Raw genomic sequence first — 20,099 nt, 5'->3', positions numbered from 1 at the left:
GGGAATGGGGTTGTCATGTCCTTTTGGGCACAGAAAGGCATGGAATGTGTTATCTCCACAGGCAGAGGAGCACAGAGAGCAGGACACCATTCCAAAGCTAACCAGAATCACAGATCCTCACCTAAAAATTAAATCAGAATCCCATTAAATTTTAATGACTTTTTAAGTTATTTTTTATTTTTTAAATCAATATTTCATTTGCATCAGAAAGCAGTTCACACTGTTGCTAAAAAGTACTGGCACCTTACAAGAGACTAGAAGGATGTGACAGAAAAAAGCAAAACTAGGCTCCTTGTAAAATCATACTAGGAGAAACACAAAAGGCCAACATCAAGCAGCCAAGCAAAAAGTTAGTTCCCTAACAATCAAATCAAAACCAGACATTTAAGGACAGAATTTAAGACAGGAATTTTCATAAGAGATACCAATTTATCAGTATTATAACCTCTGCATTCAATATCATCACAGCTGATATCATCTGTAGCTCTCCCCACACTTTTTGCTTTTCCACTTGAAATCCTTGTCTTAAATTAATATACAGGAAAAAGTCACTGTGTTCCTGTTAAGCAAAACAGAATAGCAACCAAGAGATAATACACATCTGCTCCCAGCATAAACTGATACAGTCAGCTAATGGCAACTTCCACCACAATCAAACATTAACAGGCTTCTAATAAAAATTTGCAAAGGATATTTTCCCTCCATTTCTCTCTGAAGATCTCTTCACAGAGTTTAGCAAAGATAGGACACACGTACTCTAATAATGCAACCCAGCTCTTAATCTGGGTCACTGAATCTCATAATCCTTCCACTGTTAAGAATTTTCATACCTTCACAAAAAACTCATGATCAGTATTTTGTGGGTTTTTGCCTCAACTTTACAGTGAAGAGTAGAAAGTGGTGAAATGTGTTTACTTTATCCATAAAGAATAGAGTCAGTGAGATTACTATTTCCCCAACTACAGAATAAAATTAAAAGTTTAAAAAAAACCCAAAGAACCAAAGTTCAAAACTAATATAATTAAAAAGGAGGGTAACTAGCAATAAAATGCTGTATGGGAAAAACTCTCTAAATATTTTTGCCATTAATATCAACAAAAACTAAGTGAGGTATTTACCTTCTAGTTATTATCTGGACCATTGAGTCAAAGGATGATTATTCTTGTGCCACCTATTGTAGTACCCTACTAATCTAGTTTTAAACACTAAAGCTGAGAGCACAAGGGTCTGCAAAGCTAATTGGAGCCTGTCACCACAGATTTCTGTATAAGCAGCCTTTTGGACATTAAGCAAATGTTAATTTGTACAAGTTAATACCTAGATTAATTAGGATAGCTCTCAGTTCTTGAATGGTCACTTGGCCTGTAACACCTTCCTTTTAAAACACTTTTGTTCAAACACCACACAACTTGTGAAACCAGAAACTGCATTAAAAATATCCTGCAGTATTTCTATACACACCAGCACTACATTCAAGGACATGCTTGGCTCATGTGGTTTATTTTCCATCTTTTGATGGATTAACAGAGTGTCAGAAGCCTGCAGGTAACTTGTGACTGCTCCAACACACGTGGAAAGCCAGAGTCTCTGTTCAGGTAAATAAATCAACAGTGAATTCCCCAGGGTAAGTACCAGCTACTCTGGAATCTGTTCATCAGTCAAAAACCTCCATACTCCCACCAAATTTTGTTTCCAGTGACATTTGTGCTTTGGGATTGTTTTACAACAGGATCCATCAGAACTGTTCTTTTAGCACTCACACAATGAAAATGGGGAGATCTGAAAAACAAGGAAATAAAACAGGGTGACATTGATTACAAAGATCGTCAATAAAGACAGGCTGTAAACTGTCAAAGTGGACTCAGCTGCCACCACGTGTCAGTTCATGCTCCTCTACTTCCTCCCAACTCTGAGAAAAGAAGCTGCAAAGCCACAGCAAGGAAAACATTCACCAAGAAATGCAGTAGAGAGTAGAATAATAATAATAGTACAATTGGAAGAAATAAGATGTTCAGAAGTTACTGCTGATTTAAGTTTGTTTCTTTTCTGGGAGTTCAGGTAGGGATATTTTAAACAGCCAAGATCTCAGGGAGTGCTGGACATCCAAATATAAAAGTTGCACTCTGGACAAATTAATCATCTGACAATAGCAAAAGAATTTAATTGTTTGGGTTTTTTTTCATACATACCACTACTATTAATATTCTTCTTGATCCAGTCAACAAAAAAACCAACACTGGTGTATACTCCTGGGTAGTTCTTCCTTCCACATCCCAAACCCCAGCTAGTAATTCCATGGAGGGTGTAAAACCCCGAGTTGTCTTCTGCAGGACAAACCAATGGGCCTCCAGAATCACCCTGCACAAGGACAAAGATGAGCCAACATCACTCCTGCTGGTTTGAAAATCTCAGTTCAGCAAGGAGAGGTCCCAGCTGCTCACGTGCTTGGGGTTTTTCATTTTTAAGAGACAAAGGAAGACACAACCTTTGTTCAAGGGAAGTAACTCTTTTTGCAAATTAAAATTTGACTGCTAAGGAGTCTTTCACTGTAAATCACCACAGCCTGTTTGCAAGAAAACAGCTTTGGAGGTTTTACATTTCCCTTTCTAGAGCCCATCTGGCCATATCCCAAGGGTGATGTAACTTACTGTGCATGAGTCCTTGCCTTCCTCCAGAGGGAATCCTGCACAGATCATCCCCTGGGTCACTTTACTGGGAAGGTTTATGTAATAGCTCTGACATATGTCAGGTGCCAGGATGGGGACTTCCAGCTGCTGCAGTTTTTTCCCCTTTTCTCTGTCTTGAATTAAAACACATCATCCAGTAGAGGCATGAATTAGTGGTTCCAGAAGGAATCTTTACTCCTCTTTTTTTCAAATCCTTTTCAATCTAAATTAACTGATTTCTCTCCTCCCACCCACGTCCCTTCATGTCTAGCTGAGCTTACACCACAAGTGAAAACTTTTTAACATGTCTGTTCTCCAAAAACTAATGTATAGACAGAAGGACTGTTCCAGCACAGAATGTGGTATTCAAAACACAGCCACAACATGCCCAAGCAGCAAAGACTGCCTACCTGCTTCAGGTGCACCCCACCCTGTGACCACACACGTCCTGGAGGGCTGCAGCACCTCCTGCTCGGCAGGGAGACACACTGGGAGCACGGAGGGGCTGAATTCCAAGGGCTCAGCCAGCTGCAGCAGGGCAATGTCACAGTCCAGAGTGCTCTCGTTAAAACTTGGGTGTATGAAATGCTGCTTGACTGGCCTTTTCTAGGAAAGCAAAGACATTTCCTGAAAGGCTTGGGAATCTTAGGCTTTAAGTCACTTTGGTTTTATGAATTTCCAAGATGCCTTAGGAAGAGAACACATTTAAAAGCAGCTCCAGAAATTGCCAGATTTCTGGTATTAACAAATCAGGATTATGCATCCATGACATGGAACAGGATGCAGAAAACTCCATCCAGCAAGGGTAGGAAGAGAGTCTTGGAAAAACATTTATCCAAACATTATCAACATTTATCATTATCATTTATCATTATCAAAATATTTATTTATTTTATAAAACAAAAAGTGGCAACTTGTGCCCTAATTCTTTCTGTCTTGGTGGCAGTCACCAGTGAGTACAGAGACAATACAGCTCTCACTCCCACATCCTCCAGGATTCTGAGCTTTAGAGCTCAGTGGGGACACAGCTCTGTGGTGACAGTCACACAAAAGCTGTTGTGTAAATGCAGATTAGGATCAGCATGCAGGATTGCTGCATCATGGACAACTTGGGAATTGCATTTACATTGAAAACGATTTTGCAAGATTGATTTGCATTTCATTGCTAAGCAGAACACACAGTACCTGTCTGTACTCTTGCTCTGTAAGATCGTGTAGTCCTGTTACCACCATCCATAAGTCTCTGTATGCTTCCCTAAGGAAAAAAAAAAGTTCATTGTCAGGCTGATGTAACAGCAGTCTTGAAACCTGTGACTCTTAAAAGCTGCCATGTTCCTAGCACATATGAGGGAGCAGAAGAGGCAGTGTGGGCTGTTAGAGGTGTAAGCAGCCCTGTGCCACCCTGGCTGGAGCCAGCAGGCTGCAGGGACACACATTCCCAGTGCACTCACCTGGAGTGGAGGCAGTGGGCAGCTGTGACAACCCATTCTCGGGCAAGGACTGCTCCTCCACAGATGTGCTCCTCTGCAATTTGTACACTGGCCTGCCAAGGCCACGAGTAGGGCACGGCTTCTTCACCTCCAGTTATCCTGCTGAGGAGGAACCTGGGCTGATTGGAGGGCATTCCACAAACATCCTCTGAAACAGAAAGTACTGATGGTCCAAGAAGTCTTTAGAGGTTAAGAACATTCCAGTTAAGGGCAGCCCCACACCTTCTCAGACTCCACCTCCCCCTTTTTTGCTAAATCTTCCAATTTTCCTCATTAAAAAGGATCCAAATGTTTAGACCTACCAGGAGGAGATGCTCTTAGCAAAAACAGAGCTTCACCAAGATGAAAGCTACCATTACCTTCAAAAGTTTTAACCTCAAATCTACAATGAGCATTTTCCATAGAGTACTAGAGGGGAAAAGGGCAGCTCTAAAAATGCTAGTTATTATTTTCAATTAGCCTTTGCAATTGTTTTCACCAAATGAAGGAGGTATAAACTGACATACAAGCTGAAATGTTATTGAATTGCTGTTCATGACTTAGCAAGATGAAGGAAACAAGAGAAATTAGGTTCTGCTAAAGCCAAAGCATGTAAATGTCACTGTGCATATTTTTATTTCCTCAAAATATCTTACTAAAAAGTCTGGGCCAACTGCAACCGTTAGGTATTTTGAGAATTTATAGTCCAAAAGGTATTCTCTATTCCCATGAAGGAAACATAACTGAGGTTGTCTTACCTGTTGTAACCTTTATTTCTTCCTCAGTAACATTCATGTTTTCAAACTCTTCTTTAGTTGAATTCAAAATATTTAAATCTAGGAAATGAGGGTAGTGAGTGTGTTAGAAGGATGTCTTGAGTAATATTTGTATTATAGAATAACTTTTATTTCCTGATTTCTTTTTGTAGAAGAAATAGATTTCTGTTGCAGTGATCTGTGCTATTATGGTATTGAAGTGCCATTTACAATGCACCACAAACACAGCTCTCAGGTTTTGGCCAGATTCATTGTTCGTCCTCACCATTCACAGGCCTTTGTTTAATGCCTGAAGAGGTTCACAATCTATTTTTTTCACTGAAACAATTTTTTATGTGAGAATCTCCTAGAGCAAAATAGTTCTGAACAGCCAGTTCACTGAAGAGCCCTTTGTGCTGCCCCAAGGAGGCATTTCCCCAAGTTTCTATTCAGTTTTCTGTTACCTGATACAGGAACAAAGGAGACTGTAGCTCTGAATCCTCCAAAGGTCTCTGTTTCATCAGAGTGGAAGACAACCAGCATCATAGCAGAGGAGCTTAGAACAGGGGCTGGCAGGGCAAATCCACAAGACTTGACTAAAAATGAGAAAGCAAAGGCTCACTACAAATTAACAGGTACTTTTTAATCCTTCTCTCTTTCAACAGTGGGTGCACAATATTCATTCTATTCCAGCTTTCAGACAGGAAGGTAAGAAGTAACCATGCCCAAGAGATAAGCAGGCTGAGGCTGAAGGGCTGATCTATTCCTGGCAGCCTGTCCTCGTTCAGCAGCTTCCTCACCAGAACAAGGAGTCTCTGGCATCATTTCACAACACTCTATTGCAGCACCCACAACCTTCATCACAAATCAAACACCCTAGCTACCTGATTTTCCCTAATCTAAGCACCAGCTTCAAGCAAGTGCTGAAAACAGTTTTTTGGGATGAGCCTCCCTCTCATTCACTATAAGTGGCAAAAATTACATGAACAATGCTCTGGAGTGAAGAACAACTGAGCTGTGGAAAGGAGATGTCTTGGGTGCTTTCTGTGTGATCTTGTAGAGCCAAATTACTGTGCTGAGCATTTTCTTCATTGGAATTAATTCAGAACTGCATTTCACACTTAATTTAAACACTCAAAAATTGTTCACTTCAATGTGGCTTTGCCTCTGTAAGCTGAGAAGAATTAGCAATACCTGCAAACATTTTTCAAGGTACTGATACTAGTATCTATAACATTACCTGAGACTCTACAAGTAAATTTTATTTACACTGGACAATAGGGCTAGTAAAAGTCATAAAAGAAATAGAACATCCCCAAAATAAAAAAAAAAATCAAAAGTCAAACCAATTTCCTCTTTTTTTCCCATATCTTCATACACAGTCACGGCATCATAGGAGCAATCTTCACTCTCTTCTACTTCAAAAGACTGGTATGTAAGCTTTAAATCAAAAAATAAAAGAGTGGACCCTGCTGTGAAAATAATTTGGAAAAAAATGCAAAGATCTATAGGGTCTGTAGGATTGTAGTGATTCCTGCAAGGTTTAGTTTCTGTGACATTCAGACCTCTCACAGGTAATACATAAATACTAAATTTTCTACAAGAGTCTGTCATGATAAAATTTAACCCAGGAAATCCTATTTTACCATAACCTAAAAACAAAGCCTATCTTTTGGGATGGATAGTGATTCCTCTTAATGCATCCAGCAGAATGATTCAGGCTCGTGTAGCTTGATCTTATTTGTCTTTAGCTGCATAATTCTTGTTTGCTCAGTGGTGCCCATTCCCATCATGTAGACACAAAAAGAATTCATGTTCTACCTTGACTACATGGTCCTCTGGAGCACAGATCATCCACTGACAGCCTGCCAGGTTGCTGTAGTGCTCTGGGTAGTGCATACTCTCCAGCACTCCTTCTTCAAAAAGCACAGCCAGGGACTCGCAGCCAGCATCTGGAAATCCAGGCAGACAAAAAGGGAAAGGAAAGAACCAGCTGGAAATGCTGCCAGAGCAGGAACATCAGGAGTTTTTTTAAGACTCAGCAAGTGGCCCTTGGGCCCATCCTTAGGGGTGGTGAACTGCTGTGCACAGCAAAACCCAAAATAATTCTCCATGACGAGTTCTCAGCCTCAGCTGCCTCCCTCAAGGCCCCCCATGAAAGCATCATCCTCACAGAAATACCTTCTTCTGGTTTATTTTCTCCTGCTCCCCACCCAAGAGTGTAGGCAGGCACATTACTTGGCTTAAACTTGCCAGGGAGAATATCTGATGTAAGAGCTTTGTAGGTAATGGAGAAACCGGTTCCATAATCCTCAGCATCAGAAACAAATTTCAGCCTCATGCTATTGGAGCCAATCAAAATAGGTAATGGAAGATCTCCTCCACAGAATTTCCCTGAAAAACAACATTAGAAATAATCACAGTGTAAAGCCTTCAGTTACTTGAGAAAACTTGCATTTTTGATACTTAGCTATACAAATTTTAGGATGAAAAGGAAATTTCCTATTCATCCCTCTCCTCTCCCTATTAATCCATTAGCCCAAATAGATTCACACTATTAAAATTGAAATTTCTGGTGTCAATGTGATACAGCTGCCTACCAGGCATTTTCCAATCTCTTCACCTCACACTCTTATTCTTTTATTTCAGCTCCTCTGTCTCAATGTATCAACTACCACATCCTCATGGGGTGCAGGTACTGTTAAAGAGTGCTCTGACAGGTTATAGATTTTAAAGGTCTTTTCCAACCTGAATGATTGTTTCAAAGAACAAGGGGATAAAAACTCACCCACGAGTCTGTCATCTTTTGAATAGACTGATAAAGAATCATAGTCACAGAACTTTTCTGGCTCTACATCAAAGTGGGAGAAATGAAGCCATATGTAATTCCCTTCTGGCACAAACAGACTCCATATACACAGCCTGGAATAAGAAATCAGTGCCCATTCACAAAAATGCAACCAAAACCACCCCAAAACCTACACTTGTATGGGGGATATTCTCTGGGGGAAGACTGTGTTTTCTCTGCTTACTGGTGGTTTTGATAGAACTGTCCAGGCCTTCCAGGAAAATGTAATTCCCCTTCTCTGCTGCAGATTTTGCCATCCTGAACACTACAAAACGCTGTGAGTTAAAACATGATGCAAGGAATTAGGTTTGACACATCTGCAATCAGCTGTTCCACCAAAAATCTCAGACATCTGGAGGATATTGTGAGGCAGGATTGCTCAGCTGCACTTTGTTTCTGCTGGCACAGACTGGTGCTGTGTCTTCTGTCTTTTATTTGGAATTATGGTAAATCAGCTTTAAACCCCATCATCTGGGAGCAAGAATGAGCCCCTGCCAATGGTCCCTCATTTTTTTTGGCAAAAATGGCAGTGCTTGTTTTTTACCTTAAAGAAACTCTTGGCTACATGAAGATTTCAGTACAAATAATTTTCTGTGAGGAAAAATGGATACTCCAGAGCATAACAAAAGCCCATCTGTAATAATGCCCTTGGTTGTGTTACATCAGGAGACTTTTGCAACAGTTCAATGTGCTGGTAAAAATTACTTTAACAGAAGAAGCAGAAGCTTTCCTCTTCAGCCAAGTGTCAGCAGAAACACAACACCACAAAAATCATCTCCCCTTGCCCTTCCTTCTGCTTGCAAGGCAACCCAGTGAGAGCAACATTTATCAACAACAATGTAAACACAAACAAATTTAAGTAGTCAAATACTTATTAGATTATTTCCCCTGCAGCATCTTGGGAAAACCAGTAAAAACGTTTTTTAAAAGGTTTTTTTCTTTATAAATTATATAAACAACTATTTATGCTCTAACACAAATAGAAGACACTTGGGAAAAGTAATGTACTCACCTGTGGAGCTTTTCACTTTCAGATCTAATAAAGGAGGGATAGGGAAGGGGGAGGAAAAAGAAGAATGAATCATTGTAGTTTCATATTCACTATTTACTTTTGTCTATGTGAAATGGCAATTTTGTACAGCTGGCACTGAGGCAAATCCCAGTGCTTTTCTGTGAACACAGTGCTGTGTAATAAACTAGGGCTTGGAATCAAAACAAAACTGCAAGTTCAGGCAATGCTGATGTTGGAATAAACAGTTCTGGAGTAGCCAGTACCAGAATGAACCATGTTTTGACAGACCACTACTCAGTCTGAGCAACACTTTTTCAGAAGCTCAACCCTTTTCATTTTTCTCTAACACATTATGGAGGTTCCTTCTTCGAATCACCAGTTGAAGATGGTTTCCAATAGAAATTTTTTTTCCCTCCCAATTTTTTCCTCTCATTGACTAAACTTCTTAAATGACCCTCCCTCAGTTTTTCAGTTCCCTGTGTGAGTTTTAACACAGTCTCTAAAACCCTTTAACAAAATTAGCCCAAACTAGAAGAAAATACCAATTTTTTTATTACTCTCAGTAAAGTTCACCCCTGCCATTTTTATCTCCAGCTCCATGACTGTGGCAGTGGTGCCTAATGGTCATAAGCACATTTCACAGGCACACAGAGGGAATTTGTGCCCTTTTGGGGACAGTGAGCAAAAGCACTTCAGAGCATTGTCCCCATGTTGTTGGATGTCTTCATCCAACATGTTTTAGTTGAGAAAAATTACAAGTGACTTCAGAGAAGTGCACATGCTGATGCTTTCAACTGGTAGATAAAAAAAAGAATAAAGATCCAATAAACATGCTAACTGGCTAGCTTCATGAAAGGATAATTTGTAAAACAAATAAATAAATAAAAAAGAGTCCCAGTAGGAGGCAAAGTGGAAGAGAAGCAAACATTTACAATGCTATCAATTTGGTTTTGACAACTGCCAGTCAGCACCACACACTTCAAGGGATTGTGAAACGCTGCAGTGCTTTGACAGGAAATCATAAAAGTGCTATATCCTGAAAAAAGCTAAAATGAAATAAAACATTGCAAGACAGAGCATTTGTCACAAGTGAGGGATGCATTACTGTGGAGGTACTGTGGAGGCTCAATTACCAGCACTCATGTTCTCCTGAACCCAGGGCAGCACCACGCTGAGGTCTGTGAATATTCCTGGGGATCCTCTTTTGGGATATTTCTTCTTCTTGTTCCCCATCCAGCCACGGGCACATCCCATCCCCCAGGAGATGACACCAGCAAGGGTCCAGGCCCCCTGCTTGCCTCGACACAACAAGGGACCTCCAGAGTCTCCCTGGAAAAAACAAAACCCCAGAGCTTGTACAGCTGAGCAAGCCCTAAAGAGTTTATTGAGGTTTTTTGTGCCTTACTGAAAACCTGCAACACAGGGGACAGTTGTTTTTGAAAGAGCTGTGAAGACACACAGTTTTTGGGGTGTTTAGTCAGCATCAGCAAGAAGGGGAGAGACAGATTAATTAATTCTCTTGTGGGTGCATCTCTGATGTGTTTGAGCACGTAAAAAAGGAGTGAGGAACAATCACTTAACCTTTATCCCACTTCCTCTCCTTCCTGTAATCCAATTCTTTCTACTTGCATCCTCAGGATCTTTCCAACAGTAATTAATTTATCAAGTGCTGTGAAGTTAGGAAGCCCTAAGCATTATTGCACTGGGGTACATTGCAAAATGGCTCTCAGGAACCTGTCCCACAACCCATACAATAATTAATATGGAATCATATCATTAAGGGCACTGCCCCGTCAGGAACTTTGGAAAGAATCCCTACACCCAAACCTCCCAGTTTAGAGTGAATTTGTTTACTTTGGCTCAGAGCTGCTGAGAAACAGTCCCAGTGAGTTCAGCTGACCTGGCAGGCATCTCTTCCTCCATCTGGGAATCCAGCACACATTATGGTGTCACCTGGGATGGGTTTCTTCAAAGTTGACAGTGCTCTTGAACACTCTCTGCTGCTTAGGATTGGGAGACTGACCTCATACAAGACCTGAGGGAGCAGTCCATCTGAAACACAAACCAGTGCTCATAAGAAAAGCTGGAAGGTAAACACTGTTAATACACCACAAAAATCTGTTGGAAACTTGCTCCAAGCCATATCACGGTTACAAGCATGCTTTGGCAAACAGGATTTTGTATTTAAACTTGAAAAAATTACAAAATGTTTCAGGTCTGGATTTTGTGATTACCCATTTGGAAGTCATTCACAGGTAGGCAAAGAATCAAAATCCTATTTTGAGATTGCAGTTCTTAAGGCCAGTTGAAGGTTACTTTTGGTCTGTGCAATCAAGGTCTTAGTTTCAGAAAAGAAAATAATAATAATGTGAGCGGCTTACTTTCCTTTAAACGGCCCCAGCCACAAGCAGTGCAGATATATCCTGCTTCAAACTTTTCACCTGGCTGAGGAAGGCATGCTGGCAAAACTGATGCACCTGCCACACAGGGACATGGATTTTATGGGTAAGTGTTTGAAAGAACAATTCCTAAAAGCTTCCTTTAGAAGTGCTGGAGGGTTTTTAACAAAAAAAAAAGGAAAATGTTGTTATTTTTGTCTAATCTGTAAAATTAATCTCATATTGACAACTTATCTTCTGCATGCAAAGAGCAATGACTTTTTCTTCATAGAGAAAAAGATCAGAGCTAACTCTGGCCTTACTGAAGTTGAAGGTGCCATCCAGCTTCAGCAGGGCAATGTCATAGTTCATTGGAGTCCTGGGGTCAAACTTGGGGTGCTGGATGACAGATTTGACAGGCAGTGTCTGCTCACTGCTCTCCCTGAGCCCCAAGTCGTGCTCTCCTGCAGTGACATGCAAGTGTTGCAGTAGATTCCTGTGGAACAGAAAAATTAAATTAATTCGTTTAATAAACTAAATTAATCAGCTACGCAATCTTCAACGTGAAAGGGGAAAATGGAGATTTTTTTAAACAGAGAAACTCTTCTTTCTGATGCCCAATACCTTTCATCTTCAGATTTTAGAGCACTTAGAATGTACAGTCAACACAAGCTGAGTAAGCCCTGTAGTAGGAATTGGGAGATGAAAAGAACTGAGAAGAAAAATCCTTTTGCTACACACCTGACCATGGTTTGGTGGCCCACTAAGGAACCAGTCCTCTTGCTGTGTTTAAAAATGTTTAGCCACATTGCTTTTTGAAGGAGGAGGCAAGATTTGGTACAGAAGTACAGAATAAATAAAAGCATCTCTCTAGGATCCTGAGTTTGTTTTAAAAAAATATAAAACCACAGTGAATCCTGCTTTAGGGCTCCTGGTACCAGACCAGGTGTGCAGCAAGGGAACAAAAAGCAATGAGTATAAACTTTTTATTCTGCTTCAAATTAATTTTTTACATAGACTTCCAAAATCAGTCTTTGTCAATCTCTGTATCTTCATTTATTAATTTTTTTGAGGTGTTCAAAGGGGTTTTTCTCCCTTTCAGTTAAAGCATGGAAAATAATGATTAGAAATAAAAGGGTAGCACCTGTAAGCAAGAGATGCTACCACAAAGAGATGCTACAGCACACACTCACATTTCCAATCCATGTTTCCCTGCACCTGCAGCCTGCTCCTGAAATTTCCCATCCATACCTGTCCAGGGTGCAGTGAGCTGCTGTGACCACCCACTGAGCAGAAACAATGGTGCCTCCACAGAAATGCTTTTGCCTTCTCTTCAGGGAAACCTGCAGCATTTAAAGAAGACACTCCCAATAAAGAAAAAATCTTTGTGTCTGCTCTGGCTGCATTTGGGGAGGAACAGGGAGAGCACACCCAGGTACTCTGGGGAGTCACACTGCTGCAATCCCAGAATGCTGGATCCCAGAAATCTGGGGTTTTTGAGCTTTCTGTGCTTTCTGGCACTGACCCCCTGCTTTTGACCTGAGGCTTTGGAGAAGATTTCCAAATTTGAGTGATGGAGTTGGAATCACGGGTGTGTGGTTAAATAGAAGTGTGTGAGTTCACATGGTGAAGGGTTTTAAATTCGAGGTTTTTATAATACAGTAATGAATATGGGACAAGATGGAGGATTTTGGGTGTTGTCTTCTTTAAGTTTTCATCTTCCTTCTTCATGCTGTCAGGTAGCAGTTTCTGGTTGGATAGTTAGTGCTGCACTAAAAGTCACTAAAAGAAATTTGGTTATTGGGTCCAAAGTATAAATAATATAGGTGTTAATTCTCTGTTAGACTGGTTAGCTTTAACAAACCTCATGGTTAGCTGGATTTCTCTCCATTTTGCTCACTTTTAGCTGGTAGCTAGAAGTGTTGCAGAACTGTCTGTACTTTAGATAAGATTTAATAAACAACCAAGCCCAAACATGAAGAAATTAATTTCCTCTGTGTCATTTAATCCTGTCTCTCAGTGAAAACAGAAGAATCTTCAGACAAACCACTAATTAAGTGCTGCAAAAACCACCACTCCATTACACCAGCACACACACTGCCATGGCATTCTCAGAATCCCTAGGAGATCCCAAACCTTGCTGTTGTCCCCTCAGCTGTGCCTTGGGGCCTGGAGAAAAGCAACACATTTGTTGTAACTTGTAATAAATACAGAGTGCTCAAGGTGAAGGTGAGTGGCTGGTTGAGAATTTTGGGAGCTCTGCAAATCAAGGCTGCCTGGCAGTAGCCAGGGGCTTGGGGTGGTGTCCTGTGCCCTATTTCTGAGCATTTCACCCATTTACAGACTCACCTACACATACCCTTCCAGAAAGAGTGATAAACAAAACAAAAATCATAAACAAAGGTTTATCAAGAAGCAGGAGGGGTTCTGATTCCTCTCCACCTGTTTCATTGCTTTCCTTAAGAAAAAAAAAAAAAAAAAACCAAAAAAAACCAATGTTATCATGCAACAGCTTGGGTTGGAGGGCAGCTAAAATCCAATCCTCTCTCCCTTCCAGTGGACCAATTTTCTCAGAGCCCCATCCAACCTGGCCTTGGACACTTCAGGGATGGGCAGCCTGTGTCTCACCACCCTCACAGTAAAGAATTTTTTCCTAATATCCAGTCTAAACCTATTCTCTTTCAGCTTGAAGCCATTCCCTCTGCTCCTGTCCTCCATGCTCTGGTAAAAAATTCCTCTCCAACTCTTTGTAGGCTCCCTTCAGGTGCTGGGAGGCTGAAATGAGGCCACCCCAAAGCCTTTGCTTCTCCAAGGCTTTATTCTGGAGGTAAATCCACATTTTCTCCTACAAACCTGCCATGGATGTGAGCCTTGCTTCACCTGGTGTCCCCCAACAATCCGAGAGAAAAGGGCAAAATAACTCCCCAGGCTGGTCTCTTGCACTTTCTGCCCACACTTAGGATCTGAGGGGGGAAAAAAAAGGAAGGATTCAGGCTGGATTCAAGTTTTAATTCTGTTTTGGTAACATAGAATTGGAAGGAATAGCCTTGTCCAAAACTCAGTCTCTCTGACATATCAGGAAAGAGATCTTGTAATTCCTGATACAAACTGCCCAGCCTAAAGCTAAACTGGGCTAAGAAAAACATGTGCAGATATTCTCTTTTGAGCAAGTTTTAGGATTATTTTGGAACTAAATCACTGTTTCATTATCAGTCTCAGAAATCTCTTTACACCCAGCATTAGTACTGAAAATACTTTTGAGAAACAGAGTCAAAATGCACAATAGACCAACAGTGGCTGGATTTCTCCAGAACATCTATAACTATGCCAAATTTACTTCTTAACTCACTGTTTTCATCATCTACCTTGGCTGAGTGAAGCTGATAATCTTCATGTGTTTCTAAAGGAGGATATTTATAGAAACAATTGTCTGCAGTGATAATTATTCATTTTGGTTGTATTTTAAGGAAGACAGAAGCAAAGCAACCAGTTCTGCCAAGCAGCAAATTGTAAAAGAGGAATTCTTTGTAGTGCACTTCCCAAACCCAACAGTGGTCACAATTTTATCTTTTTTTTTTTTTTCCTTAAAGTTGAACACTTCCAATGAAAACTCATTGAAAACAGACCTCTAATAGATTTTACTACAAATTCTGTTCAGCTCTCCATTGTGAAAAATGTAGCATCCATAATCCTGGACCATTTTTTTGTTGTTCTGGCAGATAGGAGGATGCATTCAAAGGATGGAGCACCAGCTCTTGTACAAATTGTCTGGGAAATGTGGAATTCTCCAACCCACCAAGTGAATCCAACATCTACAAAGGGTTTGCTGTCACCTCAGGATTAGCATGGCTGGTTGCAGTGACACAATTATGCTGACACATAATTTATCTGATCTTTTCTCATTCTTCCCTAACTATCACTCCACACACCTTTTTCCCTTTGTGCAAAGAAACAAGGACAGGGGAAAGAGGAAGCAGAGACAATTTAAAAAAAAAAAAAATTATTTCTATTTTACCAGAAAGAATTTGGCAAATTGAATAAATAAATAAATAGACTGGATTCACAAAATAAGAATTTACTTTTTTTTTCTTTCAGCATTGAATAATTCTATCCTCCTATGCAAGATTAGTTTTAAAGTGATAACTTAAATTTTTTTATTAATATAATACCAAACTTTTCTTATCTGTGTTTTGACAAACTCTAAAAGTCCCTATGCTTTGCAGTTTTTAGTCCCAAGAGATTCCTGACTGCTTTGCAGGCTGCTGGTTTCCATTCTTGTTTTCTATACATTAATAAATCTTCATGAATGAAGCAGCAACAATTTCTATCATTAATTGTGCCAAAAAAGGAATACTCTGGATTTTAAGATATAAGACAACAGAAGGGAGGATCTGCTGTGTTCTGTTTATACCCCATGGGTATTATGACCTTGCTGCAAATTTGAAAGTATTCCATTTTATTTATTTCATCATAAATCATGCTTAACATAATTTGCTCTGAATCATCAAGGAATCAGGCAAAATTCATGAGAATTACTCATAGAAAGAAAACTTCCACGTAGAGAACTTAGAGGGTGATTTCAGCACTGCCTCCCAAGCTCATCACTGCCTCAGAGCAGAACCAGCAGGACCTCAAACTGCTGAAAAAGAAGTGAAATTTGCCTCCTACCTTTCTGCAGAGCAGCAGGCACAGCACAGAGCTCTGTGGCACAGAGCAGCCCCAGCAGCAGCAGCTGTGGGGAAAGGCACATCCTGGGGCTGAGTGAAAAAACCACAGAGTTTGTGACACAGAGAGGGAAATCCAGCCCCAAGCCCTGCACTGCAGGGCAGCAGCAGCTCCTTGAAGGAGAAGTTACTCATTAATCCAGCCACAAAGCACTCACCTCCACGAATGAGCTTCCCAAATTTAATAGAGCATGGTTCTCCTACACACCATCACTGAAGTCTTTGCTGGAAAATTCTGAAATCCTCCCTGAAACTATTTTTTTTTTGGAGGCAAAATGAATTTACCATGGCATGCCTTGCTAGCAACACTTACCCAGGCAGATCCACACATGGAAATCACATGAGGAGAATATAAGTTGCTATTCACAGAAATTCAACAATTTCTGCAGCTTTTGAGGAGGCAACACTTTCTATTTAATGCACACTTTATATTTAGCCAGTATTACTAACCTGAGAAACCCACACAAGTTTATAAAGTTGTTGGCATCCTGCACAGTGTTTCCCAATAACAATCCTCCCCAATCCACCATCAGTGACCACCCCAACAGTCATTTATGTGTTTATTCCATTCTAGCTTTTCATTCTTTCCCCTGCCAGTCAAAGGATAACAAACCCCAGCTTTTATTCTAAATATGCAATTTTATGAGAACTGAATATAAACCCTGTCCTAGAAACTTTGAGTTGCAGTTGTTTTTTTCTGTTATAAATACAGAATTTATTAGGGGTGCAATTTCCCTGCTAGTCCTGAGGAAATCTCCATTTCTGCAACTTCTGAAACCTGTATCACCAACATGATTCCAGCTCTAAGCAAAAACTTTTGAAAGCTGCTTTCCTTCAGGGATTCATTTGTATTTTGCAGGGACAAAACAAACCCTCCAGACCCCCAGACCAGTCCAGCAGAGCTCTGCACTCATCCACCACAACAGGATTTCACAAAACCAAGAATAAACAATCTCTCTTTTCAATTTCTCACAGAAGGGCATCACTTTCTGCAGCACCAAAGAGGTCAGAGAGAAAAAGCACAGAGGGGCACATTCTGTCCAAGCTGCACCTTACCTGGGGGGGCACAACAGAAGGGGAGGATTTCTTCTCCTCTAATTCTGTGTTCTTCTCTTTGGCTGTTTTTTTTTTGTTTTCTGAGGCTGTTCCCTTTATCCTCAGTGCAGAGGCACACACCCCACAGCTGGGGAGCAGCTCTTGATCCTAAACTAGCAGCTCTGCCAGCATCATTCCTGACCAGGAGCATTCCTGACCAGCACCACTCCTGACCTGCAGAACCTGGAGCTGGAATTAGACAATTAACCCCAATGTGCAAATGGAACAAAACTTATAAAAGTGTGAAACTCGTGACTCAGGATCCATCTTGGGTGTAGCCACAGCCAGGCTCTTGCACTGCCCCAGGTGAATCCTTTGAAGGTTTTTAATAAATCCCTCTTTATTCCTTTAACTCTGTCCAGCCTCTCCAGGCTCCCTCACTGTGTTCCCCCCACAGCCCACCCCAAAACTGAAAGGGCTGAGGGTTTTTGCCTCAGAGAGACACTGAGTTGTGTTTTATTAACTCAGGCAAGGACTCAGAGGGAGCAGCAAAAATGAAAGTTTGGCTTTTGGTAATGCTTTCACTCCAGCTCTCTACACCCTCCAAAATTCTCCAGCTGGCCCATCAGGGCACAGAACAAAGTGCACAATGGTAAGGATGTCCAAAGGAGCACTTGAGGCAATAAGAACCCACAGAAACCCCCCAAAACACCATTTCCCAGAACATTTTGTTCTTAAATTCAGTATTTTGGATATGCATCAAGATCTGCTGGAGTCTCCTGCACAAAAAAAAAAAAGAGCTGAATTTTCATACAAAATGCACTTTTTCATCCTGCAGTGCTCAATAGTTGATGTACAAGCCAAAAGTAACTGGTAACCAAGAATTAAAAGAAGCAGCACCTGCTGGCCTTTTCCCATTTTGCACTGCAGCTGCATTTTTCCATTTTCCAATGTATGAGAATTACAGATACAGGCTCAGTCACTTACATCTGTGATGAGCAATTTTCCTTTTGTGGCTGAGTCTTTTCCCAGACAAAGATTTTACCTTTCAAAGCAGACAAGACCAAAACCAAACAAGGTGAACAATGTCAATAAATGCAGAAATACTGCAGGCTCTGGAAAGCACAATGCACTGAGATATCAGCCAAAACTTCCCTTGGATGGAGTCCAGCCTTAAACTGATTAATTGGGAAAGGACAAATGAAGGAAGAGAGAGGGAACAAAATTGTGCTTAGCTTAAGTATTTGACCTGAATATCTCAAAATGCTGTGTAAGGGCAGATCAATACTAATGATTTTCAGCTAAGATCTGGTATATGGATTAAACAAATCAGCAACAGTCAGAAGCAAGTTGGTCACTTAACTCCCAGCTTATTCCCCTTGGGAATTGCAATTGTTTTGTGAAATGCAAATTCTTAAATAGCACAGTGTCAGCTCCTCAAGGTAAATATAAATAAAAAAAATAAAAAATCCAGTACATCACCTGATTTTTTTGGAGAGCACAGTGAATACATTTCAATGCCTGCTTTTAACATGGGTAAAGATTTTCAGTATTACAGAATATTTACAGTGCTTATAGAGTATGCTCAAAATACATAAACACAGCATCTCAGGCAGGCAGCAGTGAGGTGAATCCTTGCAGATTTTTTCAGCAACATACTTAAAATATATTACATCATCCTGGCTGTGCAGTGGTGCCTGCACTTCCCATCCAGAGCAGGAGGTGAAAGGGGAGAGCTCCAGGTGACTCCAGGTATCCCTGCACAGCATTTTTCACTGTGGCTCCCTCTGCTTTGCTGGGAGATGGAGCTGAATCCGAGGAGTAGGAAGAGATGAATGACCTGCCAAACCAGCCTGAAAGTCCAGGAGAAGGAATTCCAGGAGTGATCCATGGGTTTGCTGTTGATCAGCCAAGTGAGACCAGCTTCCCCTGCTACAGGAACCTGGCCCAGGGTCTGTTTGCTCTCTTCCAGGCTTGGTCTCCATGGCTAAATCATTATTTTCAGCACCTGCAATCAAACACAATCAAGAGCAGGCTCAGCTGCTGGGAGACCAAGCCAGAAAGGAGGAGAAACAGTGAAGGAGTAGCCTGCTCATAAAGCTATTTATGTTGTGCCAAAACTGTAGAAAGGTGGATTTAAAACTCTTTAAACCTGGGGTATTTCCAGGCTGAAATCTAAGCAGTGGGTTTGGGTTTGTAAAAGACTTCAAGATACAGTTCCCACTTTTAAACATGGAAATGGAGACACAGAACAAAGGAGACAGAGGGAGGGAAGTGTAAAAAAAGTTAAAATCAGGACTTTGTCTTCTGTTCCCAGAGCAATGTGAGAGTGTGGGAAGCACCAGCAAAGCACAAAGAGCTGTTCCAGAGAGATAGGTGGGATAAATGAACAAGGGTGGGGTATTCCCTTATTCCCTTCATTTTCAATTAAAACACAGGCAGTAGCAGGATCCCCTGCACTGACATTTATCCTGATAGTGGGATATTGAGGGATACAGCCACAGTAACCTGCCCTGGAAAAGGCAGGAGCACTGCTCTGTTCTGTCCTTTCTGTTCTGTTATTTCTGTTATTTCTGTTCTGTTCCAGCTCTGCCATCAGATGGCAGAACTCCACCAGCTCTGCCAACATCCCATTATTTGGATTATTAACAGCCATGCCAGCAGCTGTAAAAATCAACATGAATCGTTTTCCCTCTGTACAGCAAGACAAAACTCATTCAAACAGTGAGATGTTTCAAGCCATATGAAAAGGTTTGGTTCACAATCTGTAGAAATTAATTTCAGCCTGTTTGCAGAGAAAGCTGAAGGAAAACTGAGGCATCTGCAAAGTTCTGTACCCATAATGAGGAAGCACATGGTGAACATCAGTGACACTCAACCAGGGTGCTGCAGGGTTTTTCTCTGGTTTTGCCCATTTTTTTTGGTCATTCTTGGTGTTGAGGGTACAAGAGGCAGGAATTTGCATGCACCAGTGCATGCATTGACACAAAGTCACCTGGGCTTAGGCTGTGGATAGCTCAGAATCCTCCAGCTGCATTTATATTCCTATTTTTTTTTTTCTCTTTCATGGCCAGACTCCTGCTCACAAGCAGCTTTTATCACCTGCAGCAGCTGCTGCCACAGGAGACTCGTGGCTCAGGTATTACCAGCAGTGAAACTCTGGTGCTTTCCTTCAGGGAGCAGACAGGAAATTTTAGTAAAACTAAAGTAAA

At 41.0% G+C, this 20,099-nt stretch overlaps 2 protein-coding genes across 5 annotated transcripts; both read right to left on the bottom strand.

Moving 5' to 3' along the window:
- Positions 1-462: 462 nt before the first annotated feature.
- Positions 463-6,866, bottom strand: LOC130254491 (ovochymase-2-like). Of its 2 annotated transcripts, XM_056494098.1 has the most exons (10): positions 6,712-6,866; positions 6,237-6,330; positions 5,355-5,486; positions 4,894-4,971; positions 4,118-4,304; positions 3,852-3,921; positions 3,077-3,272; positions 2,649-2,800; positions 2,190-2,358; positions 463-1,779 (listed from the first exon to the last, which is right to left on the bottom strand). In XM_056494098.1, the coding sequence occupies exons 1-10, from the start codon at positions 6,787-6,789 to the stop codon at positions 1,757-1,759; spliced, it is 1,179 nt and encodes a 392-aa protein (XP_056350073.1). In that variant the 5' UTR covers positions 6,790-6,866; the 3' UTR covers positions 463-1,756. The 2 variants fall into 2 exon arrangements, with proteins under 2 accessions (XP_056350073.1, XP_056350072.1); XM_056494097.1 differs by lacking the exon at positions 6,712-6,866 and having other exon boundaries at positions 6,237-6,536.
- On the bottom strand, positions 6,831-15,890 carry LOC130254490 (ovochymase-2-like). Of its 3 annotated transcripts, XM_056494094.1 has the most exons (11): positions 15,797-15,890; positions 13,982-14,091; positions 12,380-12,471; positions 11,452-11,624; positions 11,132-11,227; positions 10,651-10,802; positions 9,884-10,079; positions 8,751-8,774; positions 7,923-8,013; positions 7,679-7,812; positions 6,831-7,284 (listed from the first exon to the last, which is right to left on the bottom strand). In XM_056494094.1, exons 1-11 carry the CDS (start codon positions 15,876-15,878, stop codon positions 6,929-6,931), a joined length of 1,506 nt encoding a protein of 501 aa, XP_056350069.1. In that variant the 5' UTR covers positions 15,879-15,890; the 3' UTR covers positions 6,831-6,928. The 3 variants fall into 3 exon arrangements, with proteins under 3 accessions (XP_056350069.1, XP_056350070.1, XP_056350071.1); XM_056494095.1 differs by lacking the exon at positions 11,132-11,227; XM_056494096.1 differs by lacking the exons at positions 6,831-7,284; positions 7,679-7,812; positions 7,923-8,013; positions 8,751-8,774 and having other exon boundaries at positions 9,876-10,079.
- Positions 15,891-20,099: the final 4,209 nt, after the last annotated feature.

The sequence above is a fragment of the Oenanthe melanoleuca genome, chromosome 5 (genome assembly GCF_029582105.1).
Source record: "Oenanthe melanoleuca isolate GR-GAL-2019-014 chromosome 5, OMel1.0, whole genome shotgun sequence".
In the NCBI taxonomy this organism is placed as follows: Eukaryota; Metazoa; Chordata; class Aves; order Passeriformes; family Muscicapidae; genus Oenanthe; species Oenanthe melanoleuca.
The sequence above is the reverse complement of the archived record's forward strand: the minus strand, read 5'-3'. Positions and strand labels throughout refer to the sequence as shown.

Excerpts from the sequence above, each read along its gene's own strand:
- LOC130254491 (XM_056494097.1), bottom strand. The coding sequence starts at position 6,504 with ATGACAGACTCTTGTAGAAAATTTAGTATTTATGTATTACCTGTGAGA. Across the intron at positions 4,972-5,354 it reads CTCCTTTGTTCCTGTATCAG|ATTTAAATATTTTGAATTCA; the intron begins GTAACAGAAAAC and ends CTCATTTCCTAG. Across the intron at positions 2,359-2,648 it reads AAGGCAAGGACTCATGCACA|GGTGATTCTGGAGGCCCATT; the intron begins GTAAGTTACATC and ends GTCCTTGTGCAG.
- LOC130254490 (XM_056494094.1), bottom strand. The coding sequence starts at position 15,878 with ATGTGCCTTTCCCCACAGCTGCTGCTGCTGGGGCTGCTCTGTGCCACA. Across the intron at positions 12,472-13,981 it reads AAGGCTCACATCCATGGCAG|GTTTCCCTGAAGAGAAGGCA; the intron begins GTTTGTAGGAGA and ends TAAATGCTGCAG. Across the intron at positions 10,803-11,131 it reads CTGGGGCCGTTTAAAGGAAA|ATGGACTGCTCCCTCAGGTC; the intron begins GTAAGCCGCTCA and ends TTTGTGTTTCAG.